Source organism: Rosa rugosa, chromosome 5, assembly GCF_958449725.1.
Source record: "Rosa rugosa chromosome 5, drRosRugo1.1, whole genome shotgun sequence".
Taxonomy (NCBI): domain Eukaryota; kingdom Viridiplantae; phylum Streptophyta; class Magnoliopsida; order Rosales; family Rosaceae; genus Rosa; species Rosa rugosa.
The window spans coordinates 10,945,735-10,964,152 of NC_084824.1; the positions used below are offsets into that span (position 1 = coordinate 10,945,735).

General features: G+C 37.5%; 2 protein-coding genes and 1 long non-coding RNA gene across 3 annotated transcripts; 2 read left to right on the forward strand and 1 right to left on the reverse strand.

Annotated features, from left to right (window-relative positions):
• The first annotated feature begins 346 nt into the window (after positions 1-346).
• Positions 347-3,151, forward strand: LOC133713143 (uncharacterized). Its single transcript, XR_009847812.1, has 4 exons — positions 347-608; positions 1,899-1,952; positions 2,730-2,924; positions 3,040-3,151. It is a non-coding gene; the product is annotated as an uncharacterized LOC133713143 (long non-coding RNA).
• Positions 3,152-6,056: 2,905 nt separating this feature from the next.
• LOC133710811 (uncharacterized) lies at positions 6,057-7,744 on the forward strand. The gene is made up of 3 exons (XM_062136937.1): positions 6,057-6,223; positions 6,312-6,404; positions 6,510-7,744. Exons 1-3 carry the CDS (start codon positions 6,176-6,178, stop codon positions 7,431-7,433), a joined length of 1,065 nt encoding a protein of 354 aa, XP_061992921.1. The 5' UTR covers positions 6,057-6,175; the 3' UTR covers positions 7,434-7,744.
• A 5,220-nt stretch (positions 7,745-12,964) lies between these two features.
• Positions 12,965-14,331, reverse strand: LOC133709499 (arabinogalactan O-methyltransferase 2). Its single transcript, XM_062135272.1, has one exon. It carries the CDS (start codon positions 14,062-14,064, stop codon positions 13,228-13,230), a length of 837 nt encoding a protein of 278 aa, XP_061991256.1. The 5' UTR covers positions 14,065-14,331; the 3' UTR covers positions 12,965-13,227.
• Positions 14,332-18,418: the final 4,087 nt, after the last annotated feature.

Sequence of the window (18,418 nt, forward strand, 5' to 3'; positions counted from 1 at the left end):
AGATGAGAGAGAATTTAACTAAAACTTAAATTTAACTTGAGATTTAGGTATTCTGGTGGAGCATAACTCAATAGCTACTTTTAGAAGTTAAGTGTAAGGAACTAGAGAACGTAGATATTGATGAATGATTTTAATTCGATAAAATTCTAAATATATGAAAGCTGAGTTAACTATTCCCAACTGTTCATGTAACAGTAGAGTGACGGTTCTGCCCTCGATACTCTACGATATACAATATAAGACGTGTTCTTTTTTTTGTGCTTTTGTCGACATTTTAGAATCATCCAGAGACAGAGAGAGAGAGAGCTTCAGACTGAGAGTGCTAGAACGATCGCGAGAGAGAGAGAGAGAGAGAGAGAGAGAGAGAGAGAGATTTGATCCATCATCGTTGCAGTCAGAAAGAAAGAGCTGAAAATAATTGAGGTTTGGTTTTGTTTTGGAAGAGGTTCCGTTTCAGTTGAGAGAGGGAGAGACAGAAACACTTTGATCTGCTGCGTTGGTTGCTTTGAGATACAGAGGTTGGGTTGAAAACGAGTACGAAATCTCACCATCTACGGGGACCAGAGAATCTCACTGTTTTTGCTTCTTTCATTGGTTAATCTGAGCAGGTAATGGTCTTCATTCTTAATTTGGGTTAAAGATATGGTGTTTGGGTTCAAAATATTGGTGTTTGGTGATTGGGTTTAGGGATTTGTTTTGTGTCTTGCAAGTATACCTATTATGTTCTTCCTTAGTTGCTTTGCTTTCTGTTTGTGAATTGCATATCAACTTGATCTGACCGTGTAATTGAAAAAACTGACTGCTCTTTCATTTTATCTCTTCACATTTCTGTTTTTTTTTTTTTTTTGGGTAAATTGTATGAATCTCATTGTGAGATGTCTGGGTCAATTGCATCCAATTGTTGACTGTGAAAGTGATATGGGCTTAGTTCTTCTTCATGAGTGCTTGCGAAGAGTTATGCATGAGCAACAGAGAGAGAGAGAGAGAGAGACGGAGAAAGAAGATGCACAGTTTTTCCCCCCTCTTTATTTCAATAGAAAAGGGTAGAGTGAAGATTAAATATTTACAGTGATTGGGGGATTAGCAAGCTTCTCGATGAATACTTGAACCGAAGAGTAGATCTTGAGAGACTTTTGGTGCGATTTCCTGATTCTAAACTCCATGGTTAGTTTGGAAGACTACCAACAGTTGAGATGTATTGATATGTATCGATTTGTGTATATTTTGAGCTTGAAGTCCTAAAGTCTTGCACCAGTTCTGAGCTGGTACTCTGCAGATACTAATCTATTACAATAGAGATAAATGCATGTTGTAACTGTGTCTTTGAATTGTCTGCTGTTTCTGGACTCTTTTTGTTTGAACTTTGTTGACTACATTGAAATCATACATAGAGGTTGGTGCTGGTGTAGATTCAGAATAACACTATAACTCAGAACATAATTATGATAGTTCACCTTTGTTTGCCAAGTGATATCTCACATAATATCTTAGTAAAACCTGTAGTTGGGTACCTAACAAAATTTATCAAAAGGAGTGATAATATTTTAGAGGATTGTTGTGGATATAGCTTCAAATTAAACTATCAGAACATTTTTTTTTCTTCTCTCTTTCTGCTTTTGGAATTGCGTTCTTGACATTTCATATTTAGACATGGATGCCACTGCTAACGACTTCTCTTCTTCAGCTCTTTTTTTTTTTTTTTGGTTGGCGACTGCAAATGCTTAAATAGCAGCACATTTAATTGGATTTCCCCTTTTAATCTGCAATGACACCACTCATTCATTCTTTTTTGTTTAGTTCACAAAATATTTTTGATTTCTTTGTGAACATAAAGACACTGCAGCCCAATTGTATTACAGAATACTAAAGGTTGTAGCTAACTGACCTCTTTTGTGCAGGTTTAAAACAGAATGTTAGCTAAAGTGTCAAAGCTCCAGAGTTTAAAGTCAAGGGTGATGCATTTTGTTTAATATTTCTTTCTTGCACCTGTTGTTTTGTTTGTCTTAATGCTTTAGAAAGGGAAACTATAGATTAGGACAAGTTTTAGCTATATGGTTTTGGGGTCACCAGTATATGATTTTGGTTTTGTTTGGTAGTCTGGGTTTTAACTTTTCAATAGTTTCAAATCCAACGTTTTTTCGAAGATTCTGAGGGAAAAGGATTGGGTTGAAAAGAAATGGAATAGGTTTTGTTTTTAATCTTACTCATCTTTGTTATTGTTTAGTGAATTGTCACTGGCTTGCATGAGTAAAATATTTTCTTCTGCTGATAACTGATAAGGTTGTGAGTTACAAGTTGTATATACTTTATAGTTAGCAACTAATGAATGAATATGACTGAAGAATGGATCAAAATATTGTGAAATTGTCTGATAGATAGTCTAGCACACCTATTTCGATCAGCTTCTTGCTTCTCAGTTTGAGAGAGAAGAACTGTGGGCTGGAAAGTATGGTTGTTCAAAAATAGAATGTAGGAAGTTGTTCTTATTGGTTTTCAGTATAAAATTTTAAGTCTTGCTGTTTCATTTTACAGATTTTGGGAACAGTGTGTTACCAGATAGTTTAACTGTCTTCTGTTCAGGTGTATTCTGTGTAGTTCTTTAAAGACAAATTCAGTGTATTTCTATTATTGTTTATGCCCAGATTTTATTAGCTTTAAATAAGCTGAATGGTTATATAAATGTTTCTGTTTGATTTGTAATTGTAATTCTGTTATACTTTTGAATGTAGTTATGGCACCGAGAATCCAATGGACAAGAACAAAAAGGTTGTTAGAAGAAAATCATGATGAAGGTCAAGGTACTGAAAAAAGAATGGAAGAGGTCTACGATGGTAATAGTTTTTCTGCCTCAGTAACTGAAGCTGAAAGGACTTTTTCTACTAGAGGAACAAATTCCAAAATTCGATCAAGAAGCTGGAAACAAAGTAAGCACACGTTATTGAATTTGGACTGTTAATTTGAGTTAACAATTTCAATTGAATTTATGTTTTCATTTACAAAATAAAACCAACTGATGTTCTTTTATTTCTCTTTTTATAGCGTCTGAACCAGCAATCACAAAAAATAGTCAGCGTACTCAAAAGTGATGAAGTAGCAAACAATCTGGATGAGCATCGTGACAAACGAGTGAGAAATAATTAGAAAGGTCTTACTGTCATGCAAGGCCAGAGTTTGTTTGCAGATGGAAATGTTAATACATGCAATACAAATGCAGCAGGTAACTTTTGCAGTTGATTTAATATTAAAGTTATTTTAAGCTTTTGAAATGATTGTTCTTATCAACTATCTAATTAATGTTTGCCAAATTTTACATTCAGGTCGATCTTCGTATTCATTTGGTCAGGCATCGTATCAAAGAAACAGAGAACGTTAGTCTCAAATTTAGTCATTGTTTTCAGAGAAGAAAAGTTCTACAGGTTAGGTAACAAAGGTGAACCTTCTATAATATTAACATAGTATGCTTAATACTGTTCAGCCTGGATTGAGCAATGTTGTGATTTGTTGTTGGTAAAATCTGTGAAAGGCTTTGACGTCAATGAAAGAAAGATAATAGTAAGGATTCATCTATACTAGAAATTTAACACTTTAAGCTGTAAACACACAAATTTATTTCCCCTAATTCTTATGAAGTGTGAATAAAACAGTAAACTTCAATCTCCAAAATAAAACTGCACACTTATAGTTTAATCCATGACTTCGTGTAGATTTTCCATTTACATACCTGGTTCACACTTAATTTCACTATTTCCTTCTATTTTTGTTTGCAGGTAATGGGGTGAGTGTGTGACAGAGTAAAAGCATGATCCTATTTTTTGAGCTTGACTGTATGGTCCTGAGCTTTGTTTTTGTGTATATTTATGTAATTTAGGCTGTTGGTTGCTATTAATTTTTTTTTTGTTTTTGTTTTTTTACTCCATATGTATATCTGATTAGTTTGATGTGTGGTATATAGTGTTTTATCACTTTGGTCAAATATCACCTCCTTTTGGGTTATGTTGATGACCATTGTGATTCCTTTTTACATCTAAAACGTTCACAAATATGAAATCCTTGGCAGCATTTGAACATTTATAACTAGATTTTTATTTTTGTTGCTCATCGTTTGCTTAACCTGGAATTTATAATTGTTCGTTCCCAAATTTATATTGTAATCTATTACATTTTATCAATAAACCTTGCATACAATATGGTTAACAATAAGAAATCCCGCAGCAAAGCACGGGCATTATATCTAGTTAGTATTCGATTCTACTTGGTACTCCGAAAGTAATTAAACAGTAATAGTCTATCACGTCTACCTTACACATAAGGAGAGTGAAAAATTATGTCTAGTCGATTCCTAATTTCCTATATACAGCTCAAAGGAAACAAATTAAGGCCCAGCACAGCCTAGGATGTCAAGCGCTTAGCGCTCCATGTCCAATCTTGTAGTTGCACCACTGCGTCAAATCCTCAATCAACACTTAACATCCAAAAATCCCCCCACACGCGGTTAAGACCACCGACGCCGAATCACCTTCTCTAGGTAGTAATCGAGTCATCAGATAGCAGTCGGCATGTTGCACGTACAACTTATAGGACATGTAGCATTATAAATAAAATTTCAGTTGAAAATTTTTCGGAAGGTACTTATTAATACCTGAAAACCTCTTAAATAATAGAGAAAAAGATACAAATATTGAAGACTCGCGCCTAATGTGCGTGGCCTTTCAAAAGTTCAGTCTTCAAAGTCATTAGCTCAATAAAGGGTTGCAAACATTAGACACCAATTATTCTTAACTAGATAAATCATCTACAAATTGAACTATTTTCTAATCAATATTCTTAATTTCAAACACCTACGTTTGTAATAATTCTTGGAAGTGGATTAATAGCCTCTGGACCACCAATAATTCTTCTTAAACCTATGTTAATTAACAGTGCTTTCAGAATAGTTCAGATCATTAAGAATATACTGGCACTGTGGCACATGACATCCCCATGAAAATGGAGGCCTAGTCTAGTTGGTAACTTGGTTCTACGTGGAAAATTGATAGGCACTCCCATAATTATTATTTCATAATTCCCACCTTCACATAATTTTTTTCTGGGTTCAAACCCAGTCTTAGACCGACTTCATTACCAGTCCCTATCAATATCTAAAAGATTCCCAACTCCCTCAAGTTTTTCGTCTGCATTACCAGCAACCACCCAAATGGACGACACTGTACCAATGTAATATAATGTCCTCTAATGGAAGCTTCAAGAAAGTCACCATCTCCTTAGTATATAAATCTCCATTGATGACTTAAGACTTTGGCATCTGTATTAAACTAATATGCAATAAGTTGTTGCCATTTCATAGTCTCCAACCTTTTAGTTTATCTTTATATGCAACTCGGATTGATGGACAGTCACGTAGCCTTAAGGGTCAGTTTTTAACTGTGACAGAAGTTCATTATCGATCTGCCAAACTCTACCATCAATTAGATGGCTTGGTAATTTTGGCTTGACTCTGAAATAAAGATTAATTGTTAACCATGCGGGAGTAATCTCAATCTAAAGGATGGGAGTGGTGGCAAATTCAAGAACTCCTAATCTTCTTCGGGTATACATGAAAAAATTGTAAGTAGATCTGATTGCGTTTTTTGCACAATTGTCATTGTTTTGACGTCTTCGAACCAATTCTTGAAACCTTAATTTTTCTCTTTAAGATAATTCATCCAACTTTGTTTAGTCTCTTTGCATACCCCATTGTACCCTCTTACCGCTTAAGCTTGTGAAGTTCACTGGTTATTTAACATAATACTATAACTAGCGGTCAAGCATAATGTTTGAAAACCAGGATTTGGATTCTCAGTTGAGTTAATCTAGAATGCATATGTGAACAAGCTTAATTAGTAAGTTAATTAACCATAATGATTCATGTTTTGCTGAGGTAGTCATAAAGATCTATAATTCAATCAACAACTATTTCATATCCTAATGCAGTGGGGTACTGTTGCTTTCATCACTTGCTGGCGTCTCTCTCTTTGTCTACAAGGTTTTATAGTTTAGTTTATTATTCAATGTTAATCAAACCCTGCATAACATCAAAGTCCCTATAAGAAAAGGCTAGCGACTCCTCACTTCTACCTTTGTGCTTTCCCATTTCCCCTCCTCTTCTCTTGCTCCGGTGCTATTTGTCATTCACAGCATGGGGAGAAACATAGAAGAAAAGGACATCATGAATGGAAAACTCAAGGTACATATTATTTCCTGTTCCGGTCTCGAAGAGTTCCATCTGTGAATTTCTCAAATTTTGATTCATAAGCTTCCATTTTTGTACATAGGATATACTAAAAGGTGAACTAGAAGAGCTGCCTTCAGGTTCTTCACCAAAATCACCAAATCAAGATGGTAGACCAACCAGCATGGTCATTAAGGTCAGTGCTATTCCAGGACGTACTAATTAGTATTATTACCAATATCCTTGATAACAAATCTTCATATCAATTTAACTTGTTATAATAAACTTGGTTGATTTACAGAAGGCAAATACTATGTTTCCAGCTCATTTGATAGCAGAAGCCATATCCACCCTCCGCGGCCTTGACCTAAGATGGTCAGGTCCAATAACACCTAGTGAGATGCTCTATGTCCAGCAATATGTGTTTGCAAAGTACCCCCAGTACTGCAATGGTCTAGTGGAATTAGAAGGAGATAGTCAAAAGCTAGAAACTGACAACAATACTAATGAAGAGTCTTCAGGAACTCCCAACAAGTCCCCAAGGAGCAAAGAGCTCTCACCTTTCTCTTTCAGCAGCAACCACACCGATCTAGACAGAACCCAAATGGAGCCCTCAAAGCTCCTAGACATCCTCACCAAGAAATCTTCATTTCAAGGGACATTTGTGTCAATCCCAGAAGTCCAAGCCAGGAATAGGGCCTTGAAGCATTGTGGTTTGCCAGAGGAGGACTATTTAGTCCTCTTCATGGCAAATTATAAAGATGCTATGGTAATGATTGGGGAGAGTTATCCTTTTTTCAAGGGAAATTACTACATGACCATAGTCAATGAAGAGTTGGATTCTATAAAGGAGTATGCCTCTAACAAAGAATCAAGGGTCATATCAGCTCCAGAAACTTGGCTGGATCTGAGGATAAAAGGGTCACAACTTAGCCAGTATTTTAGGAGAAAATGCAAGCATAGTCCAAAGGGATTATTCTCCTATCCAGCCACAGTCAATGAGACTAAATACTCCATGCATTGGATTTCTGAGGCTCATAGGAATTCATGGCATGTTCTTCTTGATGCAACTGGACTAAATTTAGGGGAGGACCGGCTAGCGCTTGCTATGTACCGCCCGGATTTTGTTCTGTGCACCCTCAACAATACACATTCCCAGCCATCTAGTATTACCTGCCTGTTGGTTAGGAGAAAGACATTTGATACTATGGCACCTCCATCCTAGATTTATATATATATATATATATATATATATATATATATATATATATATATATATATTCTTTTTCTTTTTTTGAATAATATATATATTTCTTTATTAGTACTAATAATGATCAAATATAAAAACTGCTTGTAATTTTGTTTTTCTCGTTCCTGTAAACTCTATTTGGCTCCTGGTAATGGGATTGTATTTGTTCCTGTTCTAAATGGAGGTTATGGAGCACAGTAGATTTCTTTTCCTACAACTAATTTAATTGATAACCTCTTTCATCATGTACTTTGCTTTGATCGTGAATATATGTCATTTTATACCTACTAGACTGTTGCTTAGTACTTGCTTCTATATATGACCCTCTTTTGTTTGCACCCAATAGCAAGAATCATGATTAAAAATTTAAAATAAACAACTTGGTGGGTGACTGGGTTCTTTGTTCAAATTATCAATAAGGACCCTAAATAACCTTAATTTGATCATTTTCAATATAATCAAAAATGAGTGTCAACTATCATATCTAGTCTAATGATCATATATTTTTTTTCCAACAAAGTATATATAGATATAAGTTTCAAGTTTGACTGTTCTTATTTGTTCATGACCAAGAAAAAACTGTAAAAATGGTGGGTAAAGAAATGCACATTGGGGCATTGGGCTATTCAGTCATTGTCCGTACTGGACTCAGTGGAAAAGTACAGTATAAGCACAAGGGATATTTTCACAAACAGTGTATGAAATATCGATGATTCTACACTTTGGTGTATGAACTTTGAAAACTATCAGATTGGTGTATGAACTTTGCATTTCAACATCATTTTGGTATATCAGGTTAACACCGTTAAGTTTTTGCTGTTAAGTTGGCCAATAAAATAAAAGATATCATGCAAAAGTTAACGGAAAAGTAAAAAAAAAAAAAAATTAACTGTTCTAGGGGATATTTAACGGAAAACTTAACGGTGTACACTAAAGTTGAAGATTTGAGCAAACTTGGTATACCATTGTGATATATATGAAAGTTGGTATACCAAAATGTAGAAATGTCAATAGTTGGTGCATGGTTGTGATGTTTTCCCTAAGCACAAATGGTAGTTCGACAGCAGAGCTGGGTTTTCTTACTCTTGTGTTAGTGCCAAGTCAAGAATGTACAACGAGCTAGCTTCAAAATAATGAAACATCAATAATTCACTTGCAACTGGGAGGACATCGAGTCATTAACAATTCCAAATGAGAAGTAGTTCCACCAACACCATTATCATGGTTGTCATCATCACATCGATGATAATTGAACACCTCCACTGTATCATCTCTATTATTATAGACATTTCAATGTTAGTTTGCTACCTTAAATTTTAATTTAGCTAATTTGTTATCTCGAACTTTTTGAATAATCAATTTACTTTTCTAAATTTGTAAAGGTAGCCATTTGATACCTAAATCTTTAAAAGGGCTAATTACTGTTTAATACCCTGTGGTTTGGGTCCAACATCAATTCAGTCCCTCGACTTTCAATTTCATCAAAAACACCCCCACACTATCATTTCTCGACCAGTAAGTCCATCCGTTATGATTCCGTCAATTTCAGCCGTTTAGCTGCTGACGTGGCGATCCAATTCAGCACAGGTGGGGCCCACATGGAAGTAAAATGCCCAAAGTGACCCTGACTCTATTCTAACCCACGGCCAGCCCCAAATCCATGGCTTCTCACTTCTCTCTCTCCAACAAAGATAAGAACTCCATGCAAAAACAACCCTGTCTCTATTCTAACTCAGATTACCGCCCCAATGGGGCTTCCCACCTCAGATCAACAAAGATAAGAACTCCATGCAAAAATGAAACCAATAATTCTCATCATTCACAAAAGTCGCAATCAAACCCAAATTCAGCAAATTAAACCAAAAAATGGCCAAAATTCCACGATCAGATCCAACCTCAATCACAATCCCAATTGCTCAAAATTGCAAACAAATATCAAAAACAAATTGAAACCCTTTCGATCAATAGACCCATCTATCATTGATCGAAACAACGCGGAATTCCCAACAATTCAAACCCAAATTGCATCACAACATACAAATAGAAAACCAAAATTCATCAGAGTCTAGAATCACTCACCTCCAGCACAAAGATCTTCTTCTGGGCTAGAACTAAAACCAATCAATCAATCAATCTATCTACAATTTTCACCATTTCTCGGCAATTTGATTAAAGCTTTGGTTAGTGAGCCCAAACCCAAAGAGTGCTGATTAGCTGACGACGGCGATGGTGCTTGAGCGCAATTCCTAGCGTCTCCGGAAGATGTGGTGGCTAGCCTTGACTTGTCGCAGGCCAAGTTCAATGAACGAACGAACCCAATCGGATTCGTTATAATCAGATTCCCCAAATCCATAGCTTCCTACTTCTCTCTCTCCGCCGTCTTTCTTCTCACCCTTCTCACCGCAACTACCTCGCCGGACACCGCCGCAACCACCTCGACTTCTCCGACCCTAATTTACCGCAGTCTAGCTCCAGTGCCATCCTGGCAAGCCATCACAGTCAGATTCCGCGTCAGAGTCACCGGCTTCGGGAAGATTCTAATTTCGGCGTCATCAGAGAAGTTCCACCAATCTCCGCGGGGCAAAATTGATCGGAGAAAACCGAATAGTCGCATAGAGCTGCACAAATAGCTCGACCTCGATTTCGTCAGCTTTATGGTTTTCCTTTTCGTACTCCTTCGCCGCGTAGCCATTAACGGAGGCCGATTTGAGCGGAGAAAATCGGGAGTTTGGCATTAGAGAAATGGAAGGAGATAGAGAATCGGTGGTTGGTTCTGGCAGTGGGTTAGAATAGAGTCAGGGTCACTTTGGGAATTTTACTTCCATGTGGGCCCCACCTGTGCTGAGTTGGATCGCCATGTCAGCAGCTAAACGGCTGAAATTGACGGAATCATAACGGATGGACCTATTGGACGAGAAATGATAGTGTGGGGATGTTTTTGATGAAATTGAAAGTCGAGGGACTGAATTGATGTTGGACTCAAACCACAGGGTACTAGACAATAATTAGCCCTTTTTAAAATTAATCAATGTTTGGATGGAGATTGAAAATGGGGTGCCTGGAGAAATTTGGGTGTCCAAAAGAGATTTCGAGGCCCAACTCGCGTGGGTGCTAAAGTCAATTGAGCATTGGGTGTCCAAAACAGATAAGGATGCTTGCTGGACTTGGGCTCTTTTGTGGACCAAACTGAAGAGCTCTAGCTCTCTAGGGTTTCGCATTTGGGATCTAAGGGGTTTGATCCAACAAAATAGTTTTATGTGTGATATATGTGGTACTAGCGAATTTTTTAGAGTAGTACTGATGGAGGATTCAAGTTATTTTAGTAATGACAGAGCATTGAATGTTCAATGAGTGTAGACTCATCTCTATGTACCACTGTGGTACCTAATACATATTTTTGTTTTGTTTAAGATGACAGTGGAAGGGTATGTAATGATCGCTCTGGCTTGAGGCTAACACTAATTTGTTGTCCTTTTGATAACACTCCAAGAATGTATTCTGGACGTGTTACAATATGATTGTAATCAACTCTATTGAGTTCTCTAATTTATGATAATATCTTTAATTGCAACTTGATATTCTTTCCGCTATTTAAAGGTATCTTTCATTTCAATATATGAGGATATAAATAAGGGTTCATCTACAGTCAATCAATATACTAGTAAATAAGTATACTAATTTGATTTAGCAATCAACTGATTTCATGCATTAGTAGACAAGTCTGTGACTATTTTATTTATGTATCGAACGAGTCTAGCACTATATTGAATTAAGTCTACTACTACACCTTCATTTCTTATATAGGAACATAAATAAGGGTTCGTTTATGATAAATCAATATGCAGATACATCAAGTAGACTCGGAGCAAAACCTAGAGAAAACCTAGAGAGACAAGTTGCCGTCCTTGCCTGTCCGGCTGCGCCTCGGCGCTGACGATGGCTTCTGGCCTCATCGGCGATCGTCGAGTGCGGCCGGATGGGTTGCCGGTGTGAGTGAGCGGCGATTGGGGCTGAATGGGCTCCTTATGCCATGGTTTTGGCTAGCGGCTGTGTCGACACAGGCAGAAGGTTCGCGGCAGATGGTGGAGCTTGATCGGATCCGTTCGGATCTCGCCGCATTCGCTGGTTTTGTGGCTGGGATTCGTATCTGTGCTGGTGGTTTCTATGGTTTGATCCATTCGGATCTTGCCATAAAATCATTGGAGTTTGGATTGATCTCAGTGCTTACAGCGGAGGACGGCGAAGAGCAGGTATGGACTCGCTTTGGTGCGTGCAGTGGAGGGCGGTTTGAGGTGCTGATCGACGACGTGACTTCGCCGGCGGTCGGGATCTGCAAGCGGCGGCGTGACGGGTTTGGAAGCACGTTGGTGTTGGCTGGCCTGTCTGTGCAGCACATGTCGTGGGCCGGGCTCAATGGCTGGAGCTCTTGGGCCCTAATCCGGTGGTGGGCCTGGTCTGGGCCTGATGTATCTTGGGCCTGGGGTTTTACTCTGGGTTCAAGATGTTTTTATTTTATATTTTAATTTTTTAGTTACTATTATGTTTTCTTGCTTTGGGAACCCTAGGTTTGTATTACTCTCTAATGCTGTTAGGGAATTACGCACTTTCGTGCCTCTAGCAAATCCTCTAGAGTAGTAACGACGGAGGATTCTCGAGCCAAGGGCAAAGGGAAGCTTTTGGTTCCCGGGTCTCCTTGCCTAGTACTTGAAATTGAGTCTTTTACTATTTACTTCTTAGTTCTCTCTAGTTGTACACCAATTGAGGTCTCTCGGCGACTAGGTTTACTTTTCAAAGAGAGGCTTTGTAGTGAAGATTTGATCTCTTGTATGTAAGCTCATTAAGTGAGCGCATGTGTTTAGCAGTGAAGGTCACCTGTCCTTTGTCTGATAGCTTAGACCATTTATGATTTTGGTGTAAGACAGTATTGGATGTACGAGCCTTCTGGCCAATGATAATTGAATGAAGTTATCTCATTTTCTCAAAAAAAAAGTAGAATTCAGATTTAGAGGTAAACTAGTTTCATGCATCAATAGACTAGTTTGTGACTTTTTATTTTTCTGTCGTACTAATTTACCGCTATATTGAACTAAATCTATAACTATATCGAACTAAGCTTACTCTGTATATCGATACATTAATTCACTGTGAAATTGTATTCACAAATAAATAAAATATTTAAATTTACATCCTAGGGGTTTTTTTTCCTTGTAATTATCATTTGATTCTTCTAATAAGTTTATAATGTTTTCAACGGCTTGCCTCGAGCCCACGAATCTCATGTCTCTATATTTAGGGAAACCCCGTTCATATGCATTGAGCCAAATACAATTAAACCTACCAGCACGCGCACTTAATCAAACCTCTCATTTGACTCGATGTCAAATACAAGCCCAACCTGCCAAACACAATCAATTACAAACGTAACCTATCAATCAAGGACAATCGAACCTCCAAAAGTTGAAAAAAAAAGTTGGAAAAGTCCAAAAATAAGAAAGGTAGACCAGTGATTTCAAAAATCGAAATTCGAATTCTTTTGGTATCATAACTTAAATTATTACATCGCCACTAATCGTCTCTCTCGTTAACCTAAAAGGCTAAAAATATTATTTCTTTATGGTAACCTAAAAGGCTAAAACTAATATTTCTTTTTGGTAAAAACGGGGCCAAAGGGCAGCAGAAAAGAAAGATTACCAGGACCCTATTATGGCTATGCCGACAGGTTTTTGTTATTTTTTTTTTAACAGTAGGTAAACAAGAATATTGGGGCATTTTAGCAAAAACGCGCGCCAGCGGCGTCGGTGGCGTTAGCGGCTGAAGGAATCTCAAAATGCCAGAGCCTCCCGACGGCCTTAACAAGGTACTTCCGGCAGAGAAACTCCTCAGCAAAAGCCTTCTCCACCCTCCGGTCCACGTCGTGCAAGAACACGTGCGTGGCACCTGATCCCCGCCTCCTCCTGGCCATGACAGCCGCCGAGAATATAGCCGCCATCCGACCAGGCGCCTCCGGAAAATAACCCCGCGGCGCGTCGATCATGATCAGGTCCCACTCCTTCTCGTACACCTCGTCCGGCAGGTTGCTCAGCGCCAGCCTGCACCGCTCGTTGCCACGTAGGACCGCCCCGGACCGCGCGCACGCTGGTTCGGATTTGTGCGAGGAGAGCAGCTCGTCCGCCTGCTTCAGCTGCGTGCGGTAGTTCACGGTCTCGGCCCGCAACTCCGGCGCGTCCTTGAGGATGGTCTGAACCCACTTGGGGTCCTCCTCAAGGAACAGCGTCGTGCCACGTGGGTTGAACGAGGCCCACATGAGCGAGTCGTGGCCGAGACCGAATACGAGGAAGTTGCACGGCGCCCGCGATTTGAGGACCTCGAAGGAGACGCCGATCTCGCCTCTCGATTGCTGCGGGGTCGTATGGGACGTGGCGTAGTGGAGCACCGCCTGGAGCTGAACCGCCGTGGGGGTATAATCGTCAACAGATTTAGGCAGAGAGCAGAGGAAGGGGGTTCCGGTTCCGGTAAGGCTGGAGATAAAAAGCGCGGCGCCGAGGAAGAAGACCAAAATGGCGGCCAACAATCTCTTCAGATTGCTCCGATTCTTCATCTCGATCATAAAAGAAAGGAAACTAATAACCAAGATGAAGGAAAATCTGTGAGATTTTTGAAGCTGGAAAATGAGCAGAAGAAGGTTGCGTTATATGTTTTTTTTTCTTAAAGAGAGAATGAGGTTATGTTAGACAAAGATTTAGGGAGAATTTTTGGGGTTTCAATTTTCTACTCCGGTTCAGATGGTGAACATAAATACTGTACTTATTTTGTTATTGGCATGCACGTTTTCGCAGTGAAAGGCGCAAATCTTGTCTTGGTTCACAGAAGCTTGATAGGATATTGTGATAGCTACTCCTCACGTGACACGTGTACTGACTTACCATTCGACATAATGACACCTTTCCACGCGGGGCATGTTGGTCTTGTTCATATTTGACTTTATTAAATGTAAAATAATTGATATAATTTCGTGTTTTATTCTTATTTGTGTTTGACCTTATTAAATATTGACCTTATTAAATACTTTCTTTTGAATGTGAAGAGGAAATTCATTGTTCCCGTACATTTTCACTCTTTTACTTTCTTAATTTTTTCTCCAACGTTTTTTCATTTATTATATTTCCTAAGTGTTTTAGCAAAAAACAATTTTTTCACTTGTTTGATCATGTTCCATAATTCTGAGTCTTTTTGACATCTTTATATCTTTTTACATATATAAAGACAAAATAAAAAACAAAAGAGAAAATAGTATAGCTCATCGACATGGCAGCTACGGTCCTTTTTTTTTTTTTTTGTTAGAACACATATGAGATTAGATGATGAATAGTTCATATATAAATTGTCTCTTTGATATATGTATACAAAGGAAAAGCTCAGATATTTTCTAAGTTTATAATTCTTTTGAATCTTTTTTATTTTTTCTGGGACAAAATTTGAATTATAATCTCAAATTCTCAAGTATTCAGTACGTATTTTTAATGTAAAATTCAGTTACAAGCCCAATATAGTAAGGGAGCTTCTATTCATACCTCCAAAATTGGCATTTTGACCTCTTTCTTTTTTCAAGTGATAGTTGACATGTCAAATTACTAATAAAGACACAAAAGAGAAAAAACAAAAATTAAAAAAAGTCTTTTCCCTTTTAGAGGTATGAAATCAACAAATATTCATCGTCATGCCATTTTTTTCCCTTTTGTTTTTGTTAAGATCTTCATCCTTACCAAGTAGCGGAGAAATCAACAGACCAGTTCCTTACTTTGCAGTTCCTCGAGTCAATTTCGGATATGCAATATTAATTCTCTAACCAAAACACCAACAGACCACTTTCGCTTAAAATCATACTCATCAATTGGAGCGTACTGTTTGAGCTAATATATGAAACGAGGGAATCTTAGGAAGTTGAAAAAATGAACTGCTCTTAGCCTCTAAAGATGCGTATGCCTACAAAATACAACAATAAGCAGGGGGGGGGGGAGAGAGCTATCAATTGAAAGTTTTTTTTTTTTTTTTCAGCTTAGTTATATCAAGAGTAAAATAATATTGTGAAACGTTCAAAAATTGATGGAGGTCTAACTACCGATTTTGGAGCTATATGAATAGAACACTCTAAAAAAAATAATTTATTGATATTATTGGATGATGGGTATTATGGGAAAATTAGGGAGGTGTAGATAGCATATTGGTTATTTGTAAAAGTAAGTTGGAGGTCTAAATATCAATTTTAGAGGTATGAATAGAAGCTCTCTTCATTCAAAACGGAGAGAAACAAAGAATGATTGTACAAAACCGAGACGAGTCATATACGCAATTACGCATCCCCAACAATAGTCATATAAGTTGTGCTGGGTCAACTTCTATCATAATGTAAGACAGAGACTAGTAAGCAATGAAGAAAGAACCATTTTCCAAATTTTTCCAATCAAGTCAACCAATTTCCAGAGACTTGCTTTGGAATGGACTGAAGCGATTCCGTTGCTGTTTCCACGATTATAAATACGTAGCTTCCAAAATCCTTTTGCTTCAACTATGTTGACTTCAGAGTTATCAATTGAAAGATTTTTTTTTTTTTTTTTGCAGCTTAGTTATATCAAGAGTAAAATAATATTGTGAAACGTTCAAAAATTGATGGAGGTCTAACTACCGATTTTGGAGGTATATGAATAGAACACTCTAAAAAAAAGTTTTTATTGATATTATTGGATGATGGGTATTATGGGAAAATTAGGGAGGTGTAGATAGCATATTGGTTATTTGTAAAAGTAAGTTGGAGGTCTATTAAGTGAGGAGGTCTAAATACCAATTTTGGAGGTATGAATAGAATCTCCCATATAGTAATTATATATTGCATATAAAAAGGATTCACAAAAGAAAAAGAAAAAGTTTAGGGTTCGTCTCCGGCACGATTATTAAATGGGTTAAGTTTGAATTTATCTCTTGTAACACGATAAATACATTGACTCGACATAAACCTAATACAACACAATCCATTGACAGATCTAGTGATATTTATCCACTTACACCAGAGGGCAACAATTTTTTTTTTTAGTCAAAAGGGTGGGCAACAAATTTGACTTGGGCATAATTTGCATTGTTTTCATTTGTGATCTTTTTGCTTTTTTAATTTTTGATTATGCAGTTTTGGTTAATATTCTTCAAATATAAGGAAATTAATTTGAAGATCACGAATATATTACTTATTTGGACTGAATGAGCCTGTAATTCAATGAGACATTGAATGAGGTGATGGCATAGGAAGTGAAAAATTGCAATAAGCCTTTCACCTTTCTTTACCCGCCTTATCTTATATGATTATATAAGAAAATAAATTTTCAATTTTAGTGAGAGATTTACTCGCATTGTATTTATGTTTGTAAACGTAAAAGTGAAACATTGACCTCATTTACCTTATCTTCATATCTATTATAGGTAAGTGAATATATCATAAAAATGTCCAGTGCACAATTCTCATTTACCTTGGAGCAAATATACTGCAACTGTTAAGACCATGATAATCAGCCCAAAATCAAATATTCCGTGCACCACAATTGCCCTATTAAAACTTAAAAGCCTTGTCGACCAAGTCCTCTGGCAGCTTTTGCCACTTGATCAGGTCTGACCAATACAGCGGGGCCCACGTAATTAAAGCAGCTGAAACACTTTGTTTTATCTACCACATTTTTGTCTTCCCACTTTTGCCCCTACTACTCCGTCTCTCTTTTTTACTCTTCTCCTCCTCTTTTGTAAAATTCAATTCTTTACTTCTCTTACTTCTCAAAACCGTCAATGGAACGATAAGATCAACCATCTTTATAATCATCTGCAGGCGAAATTTTTGAATCTACAAATTTTCACAGGCACTATTGAATAACCAAGTTTTCATTTATGGTTTCATCTCTATCTCATCTACCTGAGAAGTGGAAAGAAGAAGATAGTGTCTTTACAAGAGAAGGATAGGAAGAAGACAGAAACAGAGAAGAAGAGGAAGAAGAAAGAGAGGCAGAAGCAAGGGCAAAACTGAGAAGAAAAAGTAGTAAAAGTCCTGCTTTTTAGGGATGCATGAAAAAAATGAAAGGTAAATTACGGCAAAATCAATGAATAGTGCATAATTAAGCGGCAAAAAGCCTCTCCTTTTGCCTTTGTCATTTGCGAGTTACAGTGCATTTGCTCTTATAGAGTTCCCTTAAGCGGCTAGCAATAAAGTCCTTCTTTGAGTATCATCTATATTTCACAAAGATTAAGAAAATATATATTTTCTTAATCTTTTGTTTTATTTTTTATTCTTTGTAGACCAATGAATGCATGAGGACAGAATGAGAATAGTGTAATTGGAGACAGCTGATTTCATCCCATCATCTACAATCTTCATTGTAGGTTCTCGGTTCTGCCAGCAGTTTTGCCTGTCAGGTACAGTAACAGTGGATAGCTATTCACTGGGTTTAGAGATGGTTGTCTGAATCACGATGCAAGTGAGGGTCGTTCCGATTAATTCCCCAACATTAGTTTGCAATCCGTGCTGCTGTGCTGAAGTTCGTAGCTACGAGGATTGATCGAATTGGTGTGTAGTGTGTACCATATCTTATAACTGGGAGCTCAAATTTTGTACAAAGTATTCTATAGCATTACTCCGAGACTTGGATGTAGAACGAACACTTTTGTGTATAATTATGGAATTTTTAGCTGTGGGCTTGATGTGTAACCACAAAAAGCTGAAACAATAGAAAGCCCAAGTCAAAAGAATGACATGAGTCCATGACCAAGATGGCCGACAGCAAGTACAAATATACATTACAGTGATTACACAAACATAAAGAAATGGAAATACGATGAGTCAAAAAGTTTGGCAAACCCCTAGAACTTGCAATACACTCCGACACGCCACGACCAGAGTCTTCAATTTTTCTTTTTGTTTTCATACAGGC